Below are 22,755 nucleotides of genomic sequence, written 5' to 3'. Positions count from 1 at the left end.
ATATCTGCGTTATATCAAGTATTTTCATAATCTCTGCACATTAAAAAACAATTAAAAATAAAACACTTTAAAAAATAGTTCTTGACTATAGATGACGCTAGTATCAATTTTATGCACCGTCATATAACCAATGTCTAGCAAACGAGCTGCACGCTTCCAACAATACCTGATTTGCCAAATTGTGACAACTAGTTTAGAAGCTATGATGCCACAAATGAACCATTACGATTCAAACACAAAACTCTGCCGTAGTCAGCTAATAAAAACGTATGAGTATAAGTAAAATCATGAGGTACAATTTGTTTGTATAACATAATCAAGTAATGCAGAGTGTATCCATTTTGTATTAACAACAACCAAGGACATGGTTGCTTTTCAGTCCCGAATATCTTTAAAACGAAAAAAAAAAGACGAAACATTTGCCTTGAGGAAAAGCTTACACGATTACAAAAATACAAAAAAAAACAGAAACACCAAAGCCAAAGCCAAGTCAAGGCGCATACCTTATAGCCCAGGTACACAATCCATACAATCCTCACAATCCTTTGGCTCACACACAAGGAGCAAAAGTTGATTATGTGCTTATCAAAACATTTAAATACCTACTCTTGGTAATCTTTTTTTTTTTTTTTTTGTATGCCAATAAGCAGAAATAGTTTCCTCTTCAACCCCATCAGCCGCCATCCACAAGGCTGGCTTTGTGTTTGTGTGTTCTTGTTTTTTGTTTCAAGTCCGGAAGGATTAAAGAAATTTAACTTCTTTACTAAAACTATTTGTGCAAAAGCAAAAAGGTTTTTCCCAGAAAGACTCTCTCTTTATATAAATAGAAGTTTAAGGTGTTTCTATTTGGGCAAAAATACCTAGTAGATGTGAAATGATGATGATGAAAAAGATGCAACATTAAGGATCAAATTAAATGTAATTAAGTTCGTGTCAATTCACTGATCCCTGAGTGTAAATTGTGGCTGGAATTGAAAAGAGTGACATTGTTGTTTAGATGAGGTTTTAACTTGTAACGGTTTAATTTTAATGGTTGACAGCAGCAACAATAATATTAAAAACAGGTGTGTGTTTGTGCTAATGGAATGTAAATGACAATAAAGTCAAACACAAAGAGAGTGAGACAGACAGACTTAGAGAAAAGAGTGAGACAGAGAAGGAAATGGAAATGAAAGTGGGCGATTAGTCGTCTCGCCTTTTCTTTGTGTAATGAAAATAAGTTGAGTGGAATATTGTGAAGGTGTTAAGGTAATCTTGTTGAGTATGCTTTGGGTTGTAAGTTGTATAACACAGCCAGGGACAAGGAGTGCGAGAAAAAAGGTAGAATAAGCTCATTACTTTGAGAATACTTAAACGTGACTACAGGTTTATTCTTCTTATACCATTTTTTTTCTTCATTTATTTTTTGCTGAAGAAGAGAATGCAAATTCTTTTTTATATATGCGTGTGTGTGATGAGATCTAAGTGACGATGGCAATTGAAATTTAATTCTGATGAGACAAGACAAAGTAGAGGAGCAATGTTTTAATCCCAGGATGGGATAAGGATCTATAACCTGCTAAGTATGTATAGTTTATTATTCAAGTCACAGTAGAGTCTTGGAATTTGGTCAATCAAGCAAACTCTTGGAAGTTATTTAAGGTCTGAAAGGTTTAATACATTTTAACCAAATTGGAATTGGGTGAACTTGGAGTTAAAGGTGGAATATTTAGGGGAAGCTATTATTGTTGGTTGACAATTGCAAGCAGAATGCTTTCTAGTTATAAGTTTGAACTTCTAAAATAAGAGTTTTGTAATAAATATAGGAAGAACAAATTTGTTACCCGTCAAAAATAAGTGTTTATTTCGAATTTATTTAAAGTAAGATTAAGCTTTTCTCGTTTAGAAATTGTCATTTTTTGACATTTTCACTTTAATGCTTTATTTTACTTGTTACACTGGTCAACAAAATTGAACTTTTTTTGGCACAAGAACCAAGATATACTTTTTTTTAAAGGTTTTTGATGTACTGAACTCGAATCTGAACTCAGAATAAATTGATTGGCCTCCGCTTTTGAAATATTACCTTTAGAAAATGCAAACAAACGTCATTTTAGTTGTTTTCGAGATTATGTTTTTATGTGGTGTAATTCATCATAAACAAATTTGTAACGGAGATTTTCTTCCAAAAACTGTTTAAATCTTCTCGATTACAAGTTTATTCATAATAACCCACCTCACATAAAAACATTACCTCGAAAACAGCCTAAATGACGTTTTTATAAAGGTAATATTTCAAAAACGGAGGCCAATCAAAATTTTCTGACTTCGGATTCGGGTTCAGCACCCCAAAAACCTCTAGAAAAGTATATTTTTGTTCTTGTGGCAAAAACTTTGTTGACCAGTGTAACTCTACTCACTGCGTCGCACAGTGGGGCAGCCCCATATAGTGTGGTGATATAAAGGTTATTTTTTAAACTAAAGCTATGCGAAAAAAAGATCACGAGTTCTAAACTTAACAGTAAAATTGAAAAAATGAGCATATTTGTTTTTTTTTCAAAGCCTTTGATTTATGTTTATTCATGCGGTTGAAGTTGAGAGTTTTAGAGCAAAAATTCAGTTTTTAATAAGTATAAAAAAGGTGTTTTTTTGTTTTTTTGTTTAAACTCAATATTATTTGAGAAAAAAATAAAATATAAATTTCTCGCATAGATAAAAGTAAGTTAATTACTATTCTTCTGCAAAAAAAATTTCTTATATATAAAAATTGAATGAGAAAATAATTAATTTTTTGAAACGCATCTTAAAGTTTTTTCTCAAAATCTTCTGTTTAGGCAAATATTTAGCAAGTCTAAAAATGGAGAAAGCATAATAAGCAATTTCTCTATAAGCCCATATAAACACTTTTGCTAAATATTTGCCTAAAATATTTTTAATGAAATTTTGAACTTCAAAAAACGGTTTTTTTTAAAGAAAGTGCTTTTTTGTTTTTATTAAAATAAATTACAAAATCATTCTTCTTTGACAATTATGCACTGATTACTTATAAACAATGTTTTTTTTTTCTCTTTAAAAGTTGTTTTTTTTTTTATTTTATTATAAGAAGTTTCGTGAAACAGGGTGATTTGTTATATAAAGTTAGTGCTTTTGTTTTTTACTTTTTTTTTTATTAAAATATTTTTTAATTTAATTTATTATTAATTTTTTTCTAATTAAAATTGATGCGGATTTAAGGTTTTTTAAAAAAAGTCCCACCTTACAAAGCAAATTTGAAAAAAAAAAATAACTTGAACATCAAATTTGACAATTTCACAAAAAGTATTCGCGAAAACTTCTTTAATCAAAAAGCATTTGAAAGAATGGAAAAGCTTTCAAAAAAGCTATTGCACAGTATTCTATGTCTTTTTCTTGATTTTATGTATTTTTTTTTTTATTTAAGGTCACATTTTCCGAAAATTGCCCCTCCCACCGGAACGAGGGGTGATAAAGCCCGATTCCCATACAATTTTTGTCTTAGGTTAAACTGAAGAACTATTTCTTAAAATAAAGTTCACTTTTTAAACAAAAAAAACATAATTCAAAATTATAGGTTTTTTCAAATGTATTAATATTTTGTCTCCTTACTTAATTTCCTGGAGAAAAATAAAAATTTTAATGGAAAAAAGTTCATAAAATTCAAGAAGTCTGTTAACATTAGTTACAAAACCAAATAAAGTGACAAAAAATGTCTTATTATTAGTAGAAATAATTAATATCACAAATCGACCTATTCTGCCCCACTGTGCGTCGATCCCAATCCTCAATCTATTGCCTAACAGCCTAAACTATCAATTTCCGTTGCACGAGTTTCCATAAGAAAGCATAAGTTTCCAAAACGTTGAAGCCCTTTTTTTTTTCAAAACTACAATTTTGCAGATTCGTGGTTTTGGCTTTGTGCTTACGATATGGTAACATTATTATTGCTTAGTTTTGCTTTAAATCGAAATTTTTTCACTACATTTCAAAAAACACCTTTTTACATGAAAAAAAAAATTATATACTTATTTTATTAGTAATTCCCATTGCAAGACAACATTTTTCATAAGCTTCGTAAGGATTATACATTTATACCAATGATTTCATTGGACTTATGTATCACGAATTTTCCTTATTTCGTAAAAAAAACACCCTTTCATCTAAAATATTTTTACAGATTGCTTAGATTTCTGATAAATGAAGTATTTTTACCAATTTTTGTTGTATTAATACTGAATTCCATCATTTCTTTAAAAAAAAAACACCCTTTCACTCAAAATAATTTTTTAGATTCTTATTTACTAAACCCCTTTCACCAAATATATTTTTAAGAACTTTTATACGTGAAAGTTATTTTTTAATACATATTTGTTATAAAATGAGAAAATAATTTTATTTTTAAAATTTTTTTAATACAAAGAACGTTGTTTAAAAACGCAATCAAATCAATACAATGCAAATTTACTTAATCAATGAAATATCTGATTCAACAAAACTACTGATAAAAAAGTTGAAAAAAAATATACCTACTTTGTTCGTTTAAGTTTCTGAACAAAATAATAATTTATATTTTCTGTTAAATCAGCAGCAAAATAAAAAAAAAAAAAAAATTCAATTAATTTGTTTTGCTACTTTTTCCAGCAAACTTTAATGACAAATTGCACTGTCAATTTAAATTTTAAATTATTGCACCAAAGTTCTGTTCTTTTGAATATTATTTAAAAATCCACAAATGTATAATATGTATCCTTTCCCATTCCGATACATCATTATAGCAAGCTATACGTGGTCATCATTGGAATTAATTATCTATTTTAATTACTGTTCTTTCTCTCTTTGTTGTTTTTGTTGTGTGGATATCTCTCTAGTGAAGCATAAAAAGTGTGAAATATCGCCGCACTGCAGTCACACCTAAATCAATCAGTAATCCTTTATATTGCATATTCCCAAGCGTACATCCATTTTAATTACTCAAAAATAGCAACCTCTTTATTTTCATATTCTATCATCCTCTATGGCAACGGAATATTTTCCTATAAAATATTATTATAATGGAAAATTTTCAATAAAATTAACCCAAACGACTGCGTGATCTAACTATGAAATCCTTTTTAGCCACGATTACGACCACTACCACTTAAAATCATACAAAACGCAATTAATAATACTAATGAAGCGTTTAAATGGCATAATTTTCATATAATGAGTGCCGCGACTAGGAGTTTTATGTACCTATGTATATACCTGTAGACCATAGTGCGATTAAACTAAACCCTAACCCCACTTATTCAAAACGAGGCAGGATTGGGAGGACTTGCTAAAATGTGTCTGTTAACACACAAACTTGTCTCCATTATCATCGCATTGTCGCGAATTGATTATCTCCTCAAAATGACCGCAAATTGTCAAAACCAACTCTTTGGCTTAATTTGTGTGCACATTTGTGCGCGTTATATCCTATGTTTGCCTGACTGCCACCCTCTTGGTCCTGATGTTGCTCCTGCTGCTAAAAGCGGATCGAAACTCATCGCACACAATTAACCGTAATTAATGCTGTCAGAGCTGAGAATCTCTCTATTAGAGAAAACCCGGCCGCACAATTCTATTCATAGTTTATGTGTGCATTTGGCCAAAAGGTCAAATCCTTTTTGTGTTCAACCAAAAATCGCTCGTCGCTCATCCTCTTGCTGAAAAGTCGTCCTGTTTTGTCATTTTGTGTTCTTTTTTTGTATTTCCTTTATTATTTTTTTTTTTTTGTTAAATGATGACACACAATAGGACACAATTGAATACAAACGACCATCAGCTGGATAAGGTTTTTTACCAATAATACAGAGGACATCATTTCATTGTGTGGGGAGAGGACTTTGTGATGGACATCATAGTCACAGCGCACAGCAGGTCCCTGGTTTCGTGTCTCTTTTTCTGGCCATTTCAACTGGAAAATGATTTCCATCAGATCGCGCGTTCGCTGCCACCGCCGCCATACCGCCACCACTGCGCGCAAAATGTATTGGAAATTCTTTTGTGCTCTGGTTTTGGTCGGTCCTGATGGTGTGTTCTGGTTTTGACTGGTCAAAAAGTTTCTTTCTCCCTGTGGAGTTGTTGGAATTGTTTGAATTGTTGTGGGCTAGCTTTAGAAGGTGGATATAATTATTATGCACTTTGTTGAGGATATATACGAAATGCCGAACGATACAAAGCGGCGGCATTCGTCAGAGTCAAATGAACAAATGGTCAAACATATAGAGTCAGGATCAGAATTCAGGAATGGCAAAAGTGAAACAGCAAAATTTTAATTTGCATTTTGTTTTTTTCTCTTTCACTTTGTATCGCTTCAGCCGCGCCGCTATGTCTATGTTGATTCGAAAAGTGAGAAGGCGTGTGGACGAGGACGATGATGGAGACTTTGGCGGACAAGGACGACCGACGACCGATGGATCGTATTCGAGAGCGGCCCGAACTGAACCGGACGTGACAAAGGCATATCCTAGCAGCAGTACATAAATATTCGAAATTGTTCCTATGGTTGAATGCATTTCATCCGCATCCTGAATGTCAGAGGTCATGATGATGATGATGACGATGATCACGGAATATGAAGAAGGAAAAAACTTGGAGCAGCAGCAAACGCTTTAGCAAACGCTATAGCAAACACCACAACGAACGAAGTGATGCTATATAACGCGCTATCATCCGCCAGCCAAAGCCGAAGCCCAAGTCATGTTGTTTATCCTTTTTGTACTTTGCTCAGTGATGCGATACTTACACACGAGGAAACACACATCGTGTTTGTTGTTACATACTTTAAATCGGTTTTTAAAAAAGTTTAGAAACAATTTATAGCACCGCCATCATCATCCTCGTCGTATAGTTGTTGTCGGTAGTCGTTGGGTCTCATCGTCGTCGAAGTTGGAGAACAAAAAAAAAAGGGTGGTGAATCGAGCAATCTCGTTAGGACCCCGTATATATTCATAAAAATATATATGTATACAAAACGTATATTATGTAGGACATCCAAAGCAAAATGAGATTTTTATGAGTTCGTGAAGGGGTTTTTTGTTGTTATATTCACACAGGATGTTGCATCCAAGTACACTTTTGTATTTGTATATTCTCATGTCTCATCCCGAAAGGACGAAGAAAAAAGCAATTTTTTTTTTTTTTTCATTTTTGTATTTTGTAAAATTGAATTTAGGATAATTTGATGTTTTTGATGAAAAACATAGTCTTTGTGTAGTTTGTGTGTCCTTTTTTTGTTGTTTCCAGTGTCATTTTTTATCAAGATTAAAGATTAAATTACGTTCTCGAGAATGTGATTTTGTTAATGGGAGAAAACACTACTGGTAATTTAGGTGTAAATTGCTGTCTCGTAAAATATATGAAGGATCAATTTTCAATCCACTTTGATTTTGATTTTTTCACACAATATAACGTTATAATGAAAGTTTGTGAACAATAAGGATACGGAAATAAGGCATAATTGTTCATAAACAAAATGATGAATCACCAATTAAATATGATGTTAATAAATGGCAAAATTCTGGCGAAAATACTGGCAACAAAATAAAGCACACCAACGGATGTTTTCGACAAAAAAAAATTATGCACAAAATCTTAGGGTCAAAATTCTGCCGGGGTCAAAATTCTTTTGTCAAAATTCTGCTTTCAAAATTCTGCTTTTCAAAATTCTGTTTTTCAAAATTCTGCAAAAAATTAAAAAAGGGTTTGGAAAACCGTTTTTTAATTTTTTGCAGAATTCTGTAAAATCATCTTCTTGAAAAATTATCTGCTTATTTGATTACTTACCTACATAATTTGTTATTCTTTGAATGCATATTAATTTTCGTTTTATAAATAAATAAATTTGAAAAAATTAAGAAAAGGTTTTTAATACTAAACATTTCAGAAAATAATTCAAAATTTTTTAAAAGAAATATTTTGTATCAAACAACCGATAGATTCCAATAAGTTATAGATTTTAATTGAAAGAAAGTCAGTCTTTGCATTTTAAAAAATATTTGCGACACTCAAACAAAAAAATTTAGGAAAGTACTAATGTTGAATTACATTAATGAGGTGTATTTTTCTTTAGTCAGCGCATATGCTATAAAAAAAAAAAAACAGAATGCTCACACTGAATTCTCTGTTTACTGGTTTCGGCTAAATCAAAGAACGCCAATCCAAAATGTCAAAATTTTGATTAAATAAAAAAATGAGGACTTTCCCAAGAAAAAAAATGTATTTCTTCGATCTTTACCTGAACGAAGTATCTAAGAAAATCGTGTAATCCAGTCGTTTTGGACAAAATTTTCCTCAACGACTATGAAAACAGTTTTGAGAAAAACGCGTTTAAAGTTTAAGGAACCATTTAAACTAGTTAAGACGTCTTTACAAATAAACTAATTTATCCGGAACTATTTGCCTAATCAATGTCAAATTTTCGGGAAAATACATTTACCTATTAAAAAAAAAAAACAAAAATTCAATTTTTCAAAATTACAAGTGAATATAACCCTTGTAACAGTGGGGCTACACTGTACCACACCAACATAGATCCCACAAAAGCTGTACAAACCATATTTCTCTTCTCTTAAAGCTTATAACATAATTTTCAAGTATTGTTTATATCGAAATAGTATAGATCCTTTTTCTTAACAAACCAACAAATCATATACAAAAACATAACAAGCTGCTTACAGATGCCACGGTATTTGTAAACAAAAAAACAAAAAACAAAAAACAAAAAACAAATTCTATAAATTTTTTATCGGACCAACAGCATGTTCTCATAGATATTTACAGGGAATTGTCGTGATATTTTCTATAGAGATCCAAGGTACTTTTAGGAGAAACTCTGTGATACATTACGGAGAAATCAGTGAAAATTACCCGAAGACTCAATAGTTCGAATTGTCTCACCCGAGGACTTCGTGATACATAGGTACCAGAGAAATTTTTAACCTACCTGAAAAATCCTTGATATACTCAAGTTCTCCGTGATACATTTCTGAGAAAAAATCGTAAAATTTGAAGGAGTAAACATTTCAAAATTCGGTCTTAATCCACTTTCGTTCTATTGCTTGAAAATGCGTATTTATATGAAAAATAAATATAAAATCGAAGAAACTAGAAAATTAAAATTTAGATTTGTTGCAAATTCCAAACTGGACCTTTAGTTCTACCTGTATCCCATATTGTACCCTATTTTTAAGAATAGTCAAAAAATCAATCAGTTTGATTAATTGCTCAATTAAACAAATTGAATTAATTGTTAAAATTACTGCTTTAATGTGAATCTCTAAGTTAGATCAAAAATAAATAATCGAAAATGCTGACTTATGAAACCAGTTGATCTACCTAATCTCTTATTCTTGAAAGCTTCTTAAAAAAATCTAGGTACATGAATTTCTCTGAAAACATTGGGGTTGTGTACAATTTATATTTCCAAAAAAATTACAAAACCTATAGAATTGCAATAAGCTTCTTTGGTATTTCACCATAATATGATAATTTTTCACTCAGTTCCATTGGTATGAAAAACGTTTACCATTTTCCAATCGAAAACCCCCAAAATAGACTTTCAAATCAGCTCAAATAATGAAAAAAGATTAAATTCCAATATACAAGCCAAAATGTGTGTTGGTAAAACAGAAAACACACAAAATGCATAACCTCAGAGTTCTCCCAAACAAACATACACAAAAAAAAAAAAATAATTAAACTTACTCTAAGTCTATACTCGGATTCAATGCAAATTGAATTACCGTTTTACTTTCGAGTACCACCTCCCTCTGTCATCATATGCACCATGTAGTAGGTACCTACACCAAATATTCGCAGCAACCAAAGCTACATCACAAACAGAGAAAACCCTCTCGTCCGCCACCGTATTAATTCCCTCAAATCCTGATGCATATAACCAAAGCGAACAATTAATTTCAATTTCCTGAAACCACGCTGATAGTGCAATACTATACTTCTAGCAGTACTGTGCTGTGCTTTGCAACTCTCCTGCCTGCTACTATGCATATTGTGGTTTCAAAAATTTTATAAAATCGATCTAACCGCATGACAACCAACCAACCATTGCTGCTACCGACCTCCAACATTTTCCACTCTCAAGGATATTGCGGAATTCAAAATTACTTCCCAATATTCGACAACGACCATATCGCTCCCCTCCCCCATATCCACCTTCTTACTCAAAACTATGGCATGTTAACCCATCGGGGTAGTAATAGCAATTTCAAGAACTTCAAACTCTTCCGCCGGCCTTTAAAACATAGAAAATAGAAAGATAAAGAGATAAAGATAGAGCAAGGCTGAGTGGGAGGAGGAAGAGCTAACAAAAAAAAAAAAAAACGAGGAATTCATTCGCATAGGAGTGTTGCCTTTCACAAAGGATCCCATGGCCTAAATTATTCGCGGCACATGCCGCAAAAACCCATTGAATAGTTATTGCTGTTTAAAATCCAAATGTTTGCCAACCGCGCTCAGTTACCAATCCCACTCCTCTGCCACCACCGCTTCAAAAGACTATCGTTTTCCATGAATTCCACACCCCCCCGAAACCACCCCTCCTTTGATTATTTACAGGAAAAACTTTCATTTACATTCCACATACCCCAACGAACCCTCTGAATTTTAGTCCCAACACACAAAGCCCCCAAAGGCACAACCTTTTCCATACTGATGCACTACCTTTATACTATCTCACGAATGCTACCCAACGCTAACACACAAAAAATTCATGTTTCTCTCTCTCCCTTTTTGCAGGTACAAAACAGAAGTTGCTGGCAAAAGCCTGCCGGTGCTAACCAACCTCGACAAAGGACGTTACGGTGTCATTGTGTTCGAGAACCTGGACAAATACCTGCACATGGATAAATGGAATCGTGAGCTGCTGGACAAATACTGCCGCGAGTATTCGGTCGGCATTGTTGGCTTTGTCAGTCCAAGCGAGGAGTCCCTAGTCGCTGCCCAACTGCGCGGCTTCCCCCTGTACATACACACAAACTTACGACTGCGAGATGCCAGTCTAAATCCAGCGTCACCAGTCCTCCGACTGACACGTGCCGGCGACACAGCATGGGGCGCATTGCCCGGTGACGATTGGGCCGTATTCCAACATAATCATTCCACCTACGAGCCGATTGAGTGGGCTCAACGCAATAACCAAGATTATCCCTCGGATGGAGGCCAGGTGCAACTCCCACTTAGCACTGTGCTGCAGGACCACGGCCACCTGGACGGCATACAGCGGGTGCTCTTTGGCAGCAGTTTGCGATTCTGGTTGCATCGGTTGTTGTTCTTGGATGCTCTTTCGTACCTGAGCCACGGGCAGCTTAGTTTAAGTTTGAATAGAATGATCCTGGTCGATATAGACGACATATTTGTGGGTGAGAAGGGTACCCGTTTGCGGCCGGACGATGTTCGGGCTTTGATAGCCACCCAACAGCATATAGCCGCTTTAGTTCCTGGATTTAAGTTCAATCTGGGATTTTCAGGGAAATACTATCACCATGGGACTAGAGAGGAAAATTTGGGCGATGATTTCTTGTTGCATAACGTCAAGGAGTTTAATTGGTTTTCGCATATGTGGAAGCATCAGCAGCCGCATTTGTATGACAACATCACAATGTTGGTTAATGAAATGCTTCTAAACTATGCCTTTGCCAAAGAACATCATATACCAACTGATTCGGGCTATTCTATATCGCCACATCATTCAGGCGTTTATCCAGCCCATGAAGTTCTCTATGAAGCATGGAAGAAAGTCTGGAATATAAAAGTCACCTCGACTGAGGAATATCCTCATTTGAGACCAGCCCGCCTCCGTCGTGGATTCATCCACCGAAACATAATGGTCCTGCCACGACAAACCTGCGGTCTCTTCACTCACACCATGTACATTGATCGATATCCAGGCGGTAGGGATAAACTAGACGAGTCCATCCAAGGTGGTGAACTCTTCCAGACAATCGTCTATAATCCCATCAACATCTTCATGACACACATGTCCAATTACGGTTCAGATCGTTTGGCCTTGTATACCTTCGAATCAGTTATAAAGTTCCTTCGTTGTTGGACAAATTTAAAGTTGAGTTCAGCTCCACCAGTCCAACTTGCCGAAATGTACTTCCACCTGCATCCGGAAGAAGCGGATCCAGTGTGGGGTAATCCATGTGACGATCCACGCCATATCAAAATCTGGTCGAAGAACAAGAGTTGTGATTCTTTGCCAAAATTTCTAGTCATTGGTCCACAGAAGACCGGTACCACCGCTTTATATACATTCCTAAGTATGCACACGGCAATAGCTAGCAATGTGCCGAGTCCTGATACCTTTGAAGAGATTCAATTCTTCAATGGGAATAATTATTATAAGGGACTGGACTGGTATATGGAGTTCTTTCCGATTGAAGCCAATACCACGACAAAGTATATGTTTGAAAAGTCAGCGACATACTTTGATGGAGATGTTGTCCCTAAACGTGCACATGCTTTGCTGCCGCATGCCAAGATAGTCACTATACTGATATCACCGGCTAAAAGGGCGTATTCTTGGTATCAACATACTCGAGCTCATGGAGACTTGATTGCCAATAATTTTAGCTTCTATCAGGTAAGTCATGTGAATCAATTTCATGCATCAAATCATTTTAACGATTTTTTTCTCTTTCTATAGGTAATTACAGCAAGTGATTCAGCACCAAAAGCCCTTAAAGACCTACGAAATCGTTGTCTGAATCCGGGTAAATATGCACAGCACTTGGAACGCTGGCTGGCCTATTATCAACCGCAGCAGGTGCATATAATCGATGGTGAACAATTGCGCCTGAATCCAATCGATGTGATGAATGAACTCCAACGATTCCTGAAAATTCAACCACCATTCGATTATTCGAATCACTTGCGCTATGATCTGAAGAAAGGATTCTTCTGTCAGGCAATTGGCGAGAAGAGGAATAAATGTCTGGGGAAATCAAAGGGACGGCAATATCCATCGATGGATGAGCGAAGTGCAAAACTCCTGCAAAGGTATAACTCCAACAAACATATAAGTCTGAATGTTTGGATATGTCTGTATATGTGTGTGTAGAAGGATTTTTTGAAAATTGAGTGCGTATGTGTCGAATTGGTTTATGGATATTGCTTCCGGTTGTGGGAAGCTTCTATACAAATTCCATGGATAAACAACAAAAGTTATCTAAGGATCTCTAAAAGGTGGGAGTTTTGTGGCTTGGGGACTTGGGTTATAGAACCATTTGATTGGGTTTCCATTGTGAAGCCTTAAAATTCAACACACAGGACTCTTTGATGAGAGTATAAGTTCATTACGGTTTAATAAATATTCCACATTAGATATCTCTTGTCTGAGTCAACAATGACGATGTCGTTTAAATTCCATCCCGTACTGTTTCGTCCCACATCACAAGTCGATAAGTGTATTTGTGTGTGAGGAACGTCTCAATTTTTCAAAAGCCAGCCTGCGTTGATACTGGAAACCGTCCCATTCGGTTCACATAAATCACTGAGTAATAAATGTTTGCACGCTCGGCTTTCCTCTTTCTTAACCAATAAGTGTGAAATTTTGCTCCCCTATAAATGCCACCTCAATACCCCCTCTCTCCCCTTTTTCTCTCTCTCTCTGAGTCCTTTTAAATCTGCCAAACCAAAGACGACTCAGGAAAGTAGGGTTTTCATTGAAACCATAAATCCATTTTAGTAAACTCATTATTTACGAGCCGAAGAAGAGGAAGAAAACTTGGTCCCTTGCGTCCCTCGGCATCGTATAGTAGTCGAATCGCATCGCATCACAAATAGCTTCAGAGTTTGGTTCGGTTTTGGGTCTCTCATATTATAGTAGAGGTTTTTACTGTAGAAATGTAATTATAAAGTTGTGAGTGTGTGTATTTGTGTGTATGGTGTTAGCGTGTCGTTCGTTTGGTGGTGGATTGTTGGTTAGGTGTCCTTCTTCTTTGTCCGTTGTTGTTGTTGTCATCGTCATCGTCGTCGTGCGAGATGCGGTAGTTAAGCGTTTGAAGGTTCAATTTCAAGAAAGAAGGACATTTTTAGGCCAGAGACAGCTTAGGAAATGAGGACAACAAAGTTTTAAAGTCAATTTTCTTTTTAAATTGATTTATATATATTTTCACGGAGATGTAAGATTTAATTTATAAAATAAACCTTCCTCCAAGGAGGGAGGAAAAGACTTTTTTCACGATTTAAGTTTTGCAACTTAATTTCACTAAAACAAAACAAGAACAAAAAAATCATTACAAATGGTGTTTGAGGAGAGATTTTGAAGAAAAACCAAAACCAACTGCTAAATAATTAAGCTGTCAGTCAACAAAAAATAGCAAAACAATGGCATCCACTGCCTCGGCCGCCACAAAGCGGAACCGAACATTGATGTAGGACAATAAAGGTACCTACTGGAAATGAATATTCTGGTGGTTATTTGATAGCACGAGATTTTGTGATTTCAGTTTCTGAAAACCATCAGAAATGGCGGTTTTGTCGGAGGTAGAGTGAAAAGTGGGGGTTATAAAACCGCGTCATCTTAAAATTTAGACTTTATGGAACCAAAGGGAAATCTCTTGGGAGTCGGATTCTGTGGAAATATTTTTTCACCACTATTCTCTTTCTTAGAAAAAAATTAAATAAAGCTTTAAAACTTTTCTAATAAATAAATTGCTTTCACTTTACGCCAATTGTGAAAACTCGAGACATAAATCAAGCAAATGTCAAGGATAATCAAATTCTCAAATCAAATGTAGTAAAAAAGAAAACAAGTGTCCCTTGAGAATTAGTTCCGCTTTAAATAAATAAGTGGTAAAAAAGTCAACAATTTTTTTTTCATAGAACTTTTTCCAGAGAAAAAAAATCTGTAATTCTGTAGGGGGCAAAATTAGGTTTCTTAAATTTTTATTCGGTATTTTAAAATTCTGCAAATTGAGATTTCTGTCTTTAAAATTCTGTAAATCCAAAATTTTGTTTTCGAAATGCGTGTAGATCCGTAATTCTGTATTTTAAAATTCGATGTTCCGGAACTCTTTAGAAAAATTATTTATAAGAAAAAAATCTGCTTGTCGGACAAAATGCTGAGTCATTAATTTATAAATGTTCTACCTACTTTGAATAAATATTTTAAAAAATATTGTTTTTATTTTTCTTTCTGTACCTACGATTAAAGCAATTGCAATTAAAATTTTTCTACAAAAACGTGATACTAACTTTAATGTCAAAATTAACCCTCTGTCGGCACACGGGTGCGAATTTGGCACGACAAAAATAAAAAATTACATTTTTTCATAAAAGTGGGTGCAAAAAAGTCTCTTTATAATGGTGTAAATACATTTTTTTTTAATTGTGAAAACAATATTCGAATTCCTCGAAAAATTCTACATCAAATTCATATAAGTTTTCTCTATAAAATATGAGACATAAAAAAGTTCTAGCGACATGAAAAAGTAGAAGCCATATTCGCACCCGTGTGCCTATCACGTCATACCAATTTTATAAAAAAAAAAATTGAAAATTTTTATAAAAAAAAAACGATTTTTTTGTTAAAAACTTCTGTAACGATTTTTAAAACAAAAATTTCCTCAAAATTTTGTTTAAGTTTCATAAATAAAAATATATCAAAATATTACCTAAGTTATTTAAGGAAAAAATTGGTATAAGAATTAGGGACAGTTTTCCATCGTTAAACATAATAAAAATATTTTAATAAAATGGCAGCACTTACAATATTAAAATATACATTCATTTTTAAAAATCTAGAAGTTTATTCCTGTATTTAAGTTTAATATCAAGAAATTGAATGAATTGTTTTTGAAAAACAAGTCATGTACCTCCTACTATTGATTTATGAAATTTTTGAAAAAATGCTACTATTCACAAAACTTTGATTTTTTTAAAAGCTATAGAGACTAGAGACAATTTTTTAACCCATACGGGTTAGGGTTTTTTTTTAAATTACCGACTTTTGGAAAAAAATAAATAAAAATCATCAAAAACAATCATTTGAGGAATACATTATTTTTATTTTTTCCCAAGCGTAAATTTTCCCGGATATTTCAGTTTTTTTTTTTGTTAATTAGCCATTCCTAAAAATTATTCTCGTCCTTGTCTTTGGGGCAATTTCCAAATGAAATTGTGTTGTTTTAACTTAAAAAAAAACATAAAATCGAATTTTTATACGGTAGTCATTTGGATTGAGAAAATTGTACCACATTGAAAAAATACTATAAATAATTTAAAATTTAAAAAAATGTTACGCATACGCCATAGTGAACCCTTTGATTAATGAATATTTACAGGCTTGTATTGGTACTTTGAATAATTTTTAAAATGTTCAAATTTATTATTTGAAAAATATTGAACTCTTAATTTCAAAGTGAGAAGTGAAAAATTTTGCCGCAAAAGTGTCAAAATTCTGAAGCCAAGGAAGTTTTTCCTAAAACCTGCTATGGTGTCGTGATAAAACCATATAACTTTTAATTCGAGGAATCACTTTCCTCTTTCTAATTTTGCTTATTTGTTTAGACAAGAAATTAAGCCGTAATGTTTAGTACAGGAAAGTTAGTAAAAAACAGGCATATTGTGGAAGGAAAAGCTTAAGTCCTGGTTTTCGGGGCGCCACCCCCTGGGGAAATCCGCCATTTTGGAAAACGCGAATCGCTCTATATCTCCAAAACTATTTGTCCTAGAGAAGTGATTATTAGACCAAAGTTCTTGGAAATTGAATTGTCTTTTTCTTTTAATATATTATTATTCGTTTTTTTTTTAATTTTTATCATTCCCGGTAATAGTTACATAATTTTTTAAATAGTTAAAGTTATAGACCATCAAATTTCCAATAATTTGTTATATTTTTGAAAGTCATGCGATGTATGAGTCGAAAGTTATTGATCATAAAACTGTAGTCTAAGTACAGGAAAGTTAGGAAATAAAAAAGGCCTTTTGTGAAACGAAATATAGAGAGGCTTATTTTTTTAAATCTGAAATAAAGGTATTAGAAAAGCTTAAGTCCTGGTTTTCGGGACGCCAATTGGTCTATATCTATTAAACTATTGGCTTGACCGAATAAGTTACTTAACCAAAGTTGTATCTTTTCTTGTGCATTCACTGTTTTTCAGCAAGGACAACACTTTTGAGGTTATGTTGTTTTATTTTTTATTTTTTCGGTTTTTTTAATTTTTCTCAGTCTCTATGATAGAAATAGAAACATAATTTTTTAGCATGACTTTCAAAAATATATCAAATTACTGGACATTTGATGGTCTATAACTTTAACTGTTTAAAATATTATCTAACTAATACCGGGAATGTTTAAATATTAAAAAACCGAGAAAAAAATAAATTAAAACAACATAACCTCAAAATTATTGCCCGCTCAGAATAAAAATGTATTACAAAGAAAAAGAAAATTATATTTCCAAGAACTTTAGTCTAATAACCATTTCTCTAGGACAAATAGTTTTGGAGATATAGAGCGATTCGCATTTTACATAATTGCGGATCTCGCCAGGGGGGTGGCGTCCCGAAAACAAGGACTTAAGCTTTTCTAATATACCTCTTTCAGATTTGAAAAATTCAGCCGTCCTATATTTCGTTCCACGAAAAAGTCTATCTTTCCTGTACTAGTTATCTAACTGAAAAATTGAAAATATACATTTTATGACAAAAAAAAACTCAGATACTAGTACTATAAATCAAATTTGTACGCTTAAGTACCACCCTTATATAAAAAAACCAAAAACGAAACAAAAACAATTTAAATTACAATTAATAAAGTCTACCTACATTATTCGCTCTTCATCTGCACTAACAATAAATTTTACAAAAAACCGTCTACATCGTACGAATAATAAATAGTAAGAGTCCATTATTAATTGCAAAGAACATGTACAGAAAAAAAAAATTGCCTACGCCAGCAATACTAACTATAAACACAGCAGCAAATGTGCAGCTTTTTTGCGCTTAACAATCCCAACTCCAACGCGTATATATCATGAGAGGCGCACAAAAGTTTTTAGAACCATTTAAGTGATTTGTTATGGCCTAGCGCGCTTATTCCTACACTTCAACTCGTTGAATATTATTTTCACCATATAAAAAAAACAAAAACTACAGAAAAAAAAAATAAACCCATAAGAATTAATTTATAGTTTTCATGGAAAAGCTAACACCGTGAAATAAACCAAAAAAAAAAAAAAGAAATACACCAAAAAACCTTAAGCCGCCGCCGAAAATTATTTCGCAAATTTTCCTCTAACTCCTCAATGTCCTTTACCTACCCCACAAAAGAGAACTAATACACACGCCCATTTACCATAAATAACTTGCATTCATGTCCTCCCATTTTCTTTGGCTTTTGTGGTTTAAGTTTTTGCTCTGTTTCTATATGGCGGCGGATTTGACCTGTATAAAATCAAGTTTCTATAAAGATAGATACACATAGATTTTTTTTACATTATTTTTGGAGGATATTCGTCCTTTTTTCCTATTTTAAGGAAAATTCTACGTATGCTTTTTGGATGTTGGTGTACACTGTACGATTATACGTTTGCGAGTTCAGCGTTTTTTGAGAACACAAAAAAGTGGTTTTGAAATATTTTCATTTGTAGCACAAACAGCCGCAGGACGATGAAAAAGGATAAGGAGCGTGCCGTGTTTTTACTTGCACACTATGTTTTTTTTTCTATTTATATTTTTCTTGTTTTCGTTTTAACTATTTTAAGGATTTGCTGTAGGGTATGCATGGTTTTTAACAAAAGTTTGTAACAAAAATAAAAAGGAAGCAAATGCATTTTTAAATTGACCTTAAAGAAGATAGTTTCAACAACAATTTACTCACCACTCACGTTACTTCTATTGAAGAGAAGGAAGGAAAAAAGGACACAAAAGCACTCAGACAACTTGCTTAAAAAAAAATTAAAATATATATTTTGTCAAATTTTTACTTAAGTTTGGGGACTTTGCTAGCATTTAGAGTCCTGTAGGCAATTTTTAGAGGTTTTTCTTAATAAATGAGTGATTGAAATAGTTGAGATGCCAATCTCTGACTTTATTAAACATTTTTAAAGATGCTTGACATTTGTTTATCAAGAAAAGGGTAAATTGCATTTAAAAATAAGCCATACTGTGAAGTGTTCCTATGAAGTTTTTTTTGTTTCCTAGGAATTTGTTGGAAAAAAAACCACCCTCTTGGTCTTGAAATAAAATCTGCATTCAGCAGGAAAAAAATGAATACAAACACCATTATGCTCATCATGACCGAACCATAAGAAAAAGAAAAAAAAACCTACAAAAAAGAAACCTATAGAAATAAAATAGAGGGTTAGCTTTAAATCTCTACATATTTTTATTTATTTATAGAGAAATAGGGTCCTTTAAACCTGGCTCTCTCTCTCTTTTTTACTTTGTGTTGTATTGTGGTAGGAAAGTGCTATTGCACATAAGCCACACTCACATACACACAATCAGTCAGAGCAACAAATAAATTGAGAAAAGGAGGGGGAGGGCAAGGACTAAAAAAAGCCTTTTGCAGATTTCGAAAAAAGAGGGGTGAATATGACAGCTGTTGTAGTAGTTGAAGGTAGTACGAGGACCAGGACAACCACCATCAGAGAACTCTAGAACGACAACGGTGACAATTCCTTGCTTGCTTGCTGGCTACAGAGCTGATGATGATGATGGTATAGAGAATATTATTTTCCTGCACTGAAAATGCATTCACTTAAAAAATGAAATATTTACCCACAATGGTTGATAAAAGTAATTAGAGCACAATGGGGTTTATAAAGAGAGAGAGTAGGTATTGCATTGCGCAAAAAGTGGGTCTTGAGGATGCACTATTGAAAATATGTTTTTTTGTTTTTTTTTTCTCAGTTTTACCTACCTACCTCATTCAGATGATGTTTTTTTTTTTTTTTTATTTTATTTTTATTTTATTGTTATTTTTATTTGTTTCCTGATAAAGAAAAACCACAAACTAGGGAAATTATTAACTTTGTTTTAAAAGTTTCTTTGATATATAAAGAGGGGATTTTCTTTGAAAAGGAAATTGTTATATAGAGGGGAATCATTATTCTAAGAATAAATCACAAGCTAAAGCAATTCTATTTTGAGAAAGGAATGTTTTCAGTTTTAACCCTCTACTGCATGAATTAATATTAGCGGACGAAAAAATTAAAAAATGCTTTACATGGGTTCTTTGGGTTGTTTCAAAACGGTTTTCATTAAAAAAATTTGTTTACAAAATTTGTTTATAAGCCAAATTTGGCTTCGTATGCATTAAGGGGTAAGAAATTGTACTAATTTTATTTATTCAGATTATGTAAAAAATACAATTAAAAATATCAAAAGATAAATATTTATCATTTAAAAACAAAATAAAGTAAAATAAATACATTGCATTACAAAAGGTTAAGAATTAATTCAAATTTGGCTCATTTTAAGACATGGAACCGAAAAAAGCAATTTGTTTTTGTCCGTTTTAAATATTTCTTATGGTTCACATTCTTTCCACTGTCGAAGTTAGTCTTGCTCCAACATTTTCACCCACTCCCAGAGCTTACAAGAACTTAAAAGTAATAAAATGATTGAAAAATATTATAGGTGAGCCCCCCTCCCCCTAACATTTTTGTGGTTACGCCGCTGGAAATGGGGTTAACACGAGAAAAATGTCTCTAAAGGCGAAGCGGCTCCATTTCTGAAGCAAAACATAGCTTCCAAGATATATAACAATGTAAAGAAACAAAATTTTCCAACAAAAAAATTTTAAAAATTGTGTAGATTTACAACCCCTTAATGCATACGAAGCCAAATATGGCTTCCGTACTTTTTGCCCTCCCAAGACCAGGCCAATAATTTTTTTTCAACAAAAATTGGTTCATAGCATACACAATTAGACAATCGATCAAAAACAAATTTTTAATTCCACTTTACTTTCCAAACAAACGCAGTAATTAACACTTAAAGTATGAATATATTCTACACTTTGGATTTCAATGCACACGGCTGATCGACTCACCTGTGATCATAAAATACACCTTTATTTTGTGTCGGACACACGAAAAAACTATATCTATGGGTTCTCAGAAACACAAAGAAGAGGATTGTATTTAATCTTTACCATTTTTTTGTGACAGAGGAAAGAAAAGTGCATACAAACAGACAAAACCATATTTGGCTTCGTATGCAGTAGAGGGTTAATAGCCAACAAACCTATTTTAAATTTCAGAATGAATCCTTTACATCATGGATTAGGAGATGAAGCTTCCCTATTTTATGCAAAGGGAAAGTCTTGTGATGATGAATTACAATTGTTCTCATTTTTCAACGTAACATTAATAAAGCAAGAACTATGCTCGCTCCGCATCACGATTAGACGCACTAAACCCACAAATATACGATTAATGTTGAAAGTTCAGCAGACTGGGGAAATTATGTCGCAATGACGTCATGTCGCCATATCGCTATGTTGCCATATCGCCATGTCACCTTGCCGCCATATCACCTTGTCGTATTGTCGCCATGTCGCTATGTCGCCTTGTCGCCATGTCATCATGTCGCCTTGTCGCCATGTCGCCTTGTCGCTATGTCACCTTGTTGCCTTGCCGCTATGTAGCCATATTACAATAACTCCTTATCGCCATGTCGCTATGTTTGTTGATGAAATTATGTATGTGTCCTGTGGGGGTGTCTGATTTCTTCACTTCATCAAAAACAGCAAATTAAACTTCTTTAAATTAAACTCCTCTAATTTCATTTTTTATTTTCAGATATTACCTCAGTCACAATACGGCCTTAGTTAAGCTTCTAAAAAAACTTGGCTCTCGACCAATTCCACAATGGCTCAAAGATGATCTATCAACAGTATCGTGATAGCACGCAAAACGGCGTTCTAGCCATAATAATAATAATAATCACCACGATCGTTACGTTAACAAACGAAAACGACGTCAACATCGTAAATTAAGAAAACATCCAAAAAAGATTCTACACCACCATCACCAGCAGCTGCCGTTGATTGTAGATTCTATATAAAAAAATAAAATACAAACAAAAAATGTAATAAAAAATGAAAGCAGCTAAAAAATACATACACACACACATTAAGTCAATAATTATATAAACATAATTAAAAAACTTTAGGTTAACATTTGACTTTTAAAAATATATATAAACTTATATAATATACAATTGAATCTATATGTAAATTAGTTAACAAAAGAAAAAAAAATACAACTGTCACTAGATTAGAAGAAAATGAAAACTAAATAAAAAAAAAAACCGCCCGCGCTCTCCCCACAGCTAAAACAAATGAAATAGACTTTTAATTTATAAAAATAAGAACAAATTATATAAACAAAAAAAAACCTTGTAAACAAAAATCTTCTTTTTTTGCAAGAATGCAACAAAGAAATGATAAATTAAATTCGAAGAATTAACCCAAGATGGATCAACTAGTAGCAAATACGAATCTTGCCTGGCTTGTAGATTAAACTTATTTCATATAAAAATGAAGGCTTTTATTTTTTTATCAACAAGTTTTTGTTTTAAAGAAAAATATCAATCTGTATAGAGCAATAAAAAAATTTAAAAACGAAGATTTAGTTTGAGACACCCTGTTATTACACTCAGCGTGGTATACATTATACCACTTTTAATTAAATTAAATTAATAAAATTTGGTTTAAGGTATTTCTTATTATTTTTAAATAATTTTCATTTAGTACATAAA

The 22,755-nt window shown here is 33.1% G+C and overlaps 1 protein-coding gene across 1 annotated transcript in view; it reads left to right on the top strand.

The window, feature by feature from the left end:
• LOC129912101 (bifunctional heparan sulfate N-deacetylase/N-sulfotransferase) overlaps positions 1 to 22,362 on the top strand; it is a 50,504-nt gene extending 28,142 nt beyond the window's left edge. The window contains exons 3-5 of the mRNA XM_055990212.1: positions 10,774 to 12,622; positions 12,686 to 13,038; positions 21,795 to 22,362. Coding sequence (XP_055846187.1) covers positions 10,774 to 12,622; positions 12,686 to 13,038; positions 21,795 to 21,897 — 2,305 coding nt within the window. The 3' untranslated portion in view covers positions 21,898 to 22,362. The remainder of the gene's footprint in view (positions 1 to 10,773; positions 12,623 to 12,685; positions 13,039 to 21,794) is intronic.
• Positions 22,363 to 22,755: the final 393 nt, after the last annotated feature.

This window comes from Episyrphus balteatus, chromosome 2 (assembly GCF_945859705.1).
Source record: "Episyrphus balteatus chromosome 2, idEpiBalt1.1, whole genome shotgun sequence".
Classification (NCBI taxonomy): Eukaryota; Metazoa; Arthropoda; class Insecta; order Diptera; family Syrphidae; genus Episyrphus; species Episyrphus balteatus.
The sequence above is the reverse complement of the archived record's forward strand: the minus strand, read 5'-3'. Positions and strand labels throughout refer to the sequence as shown.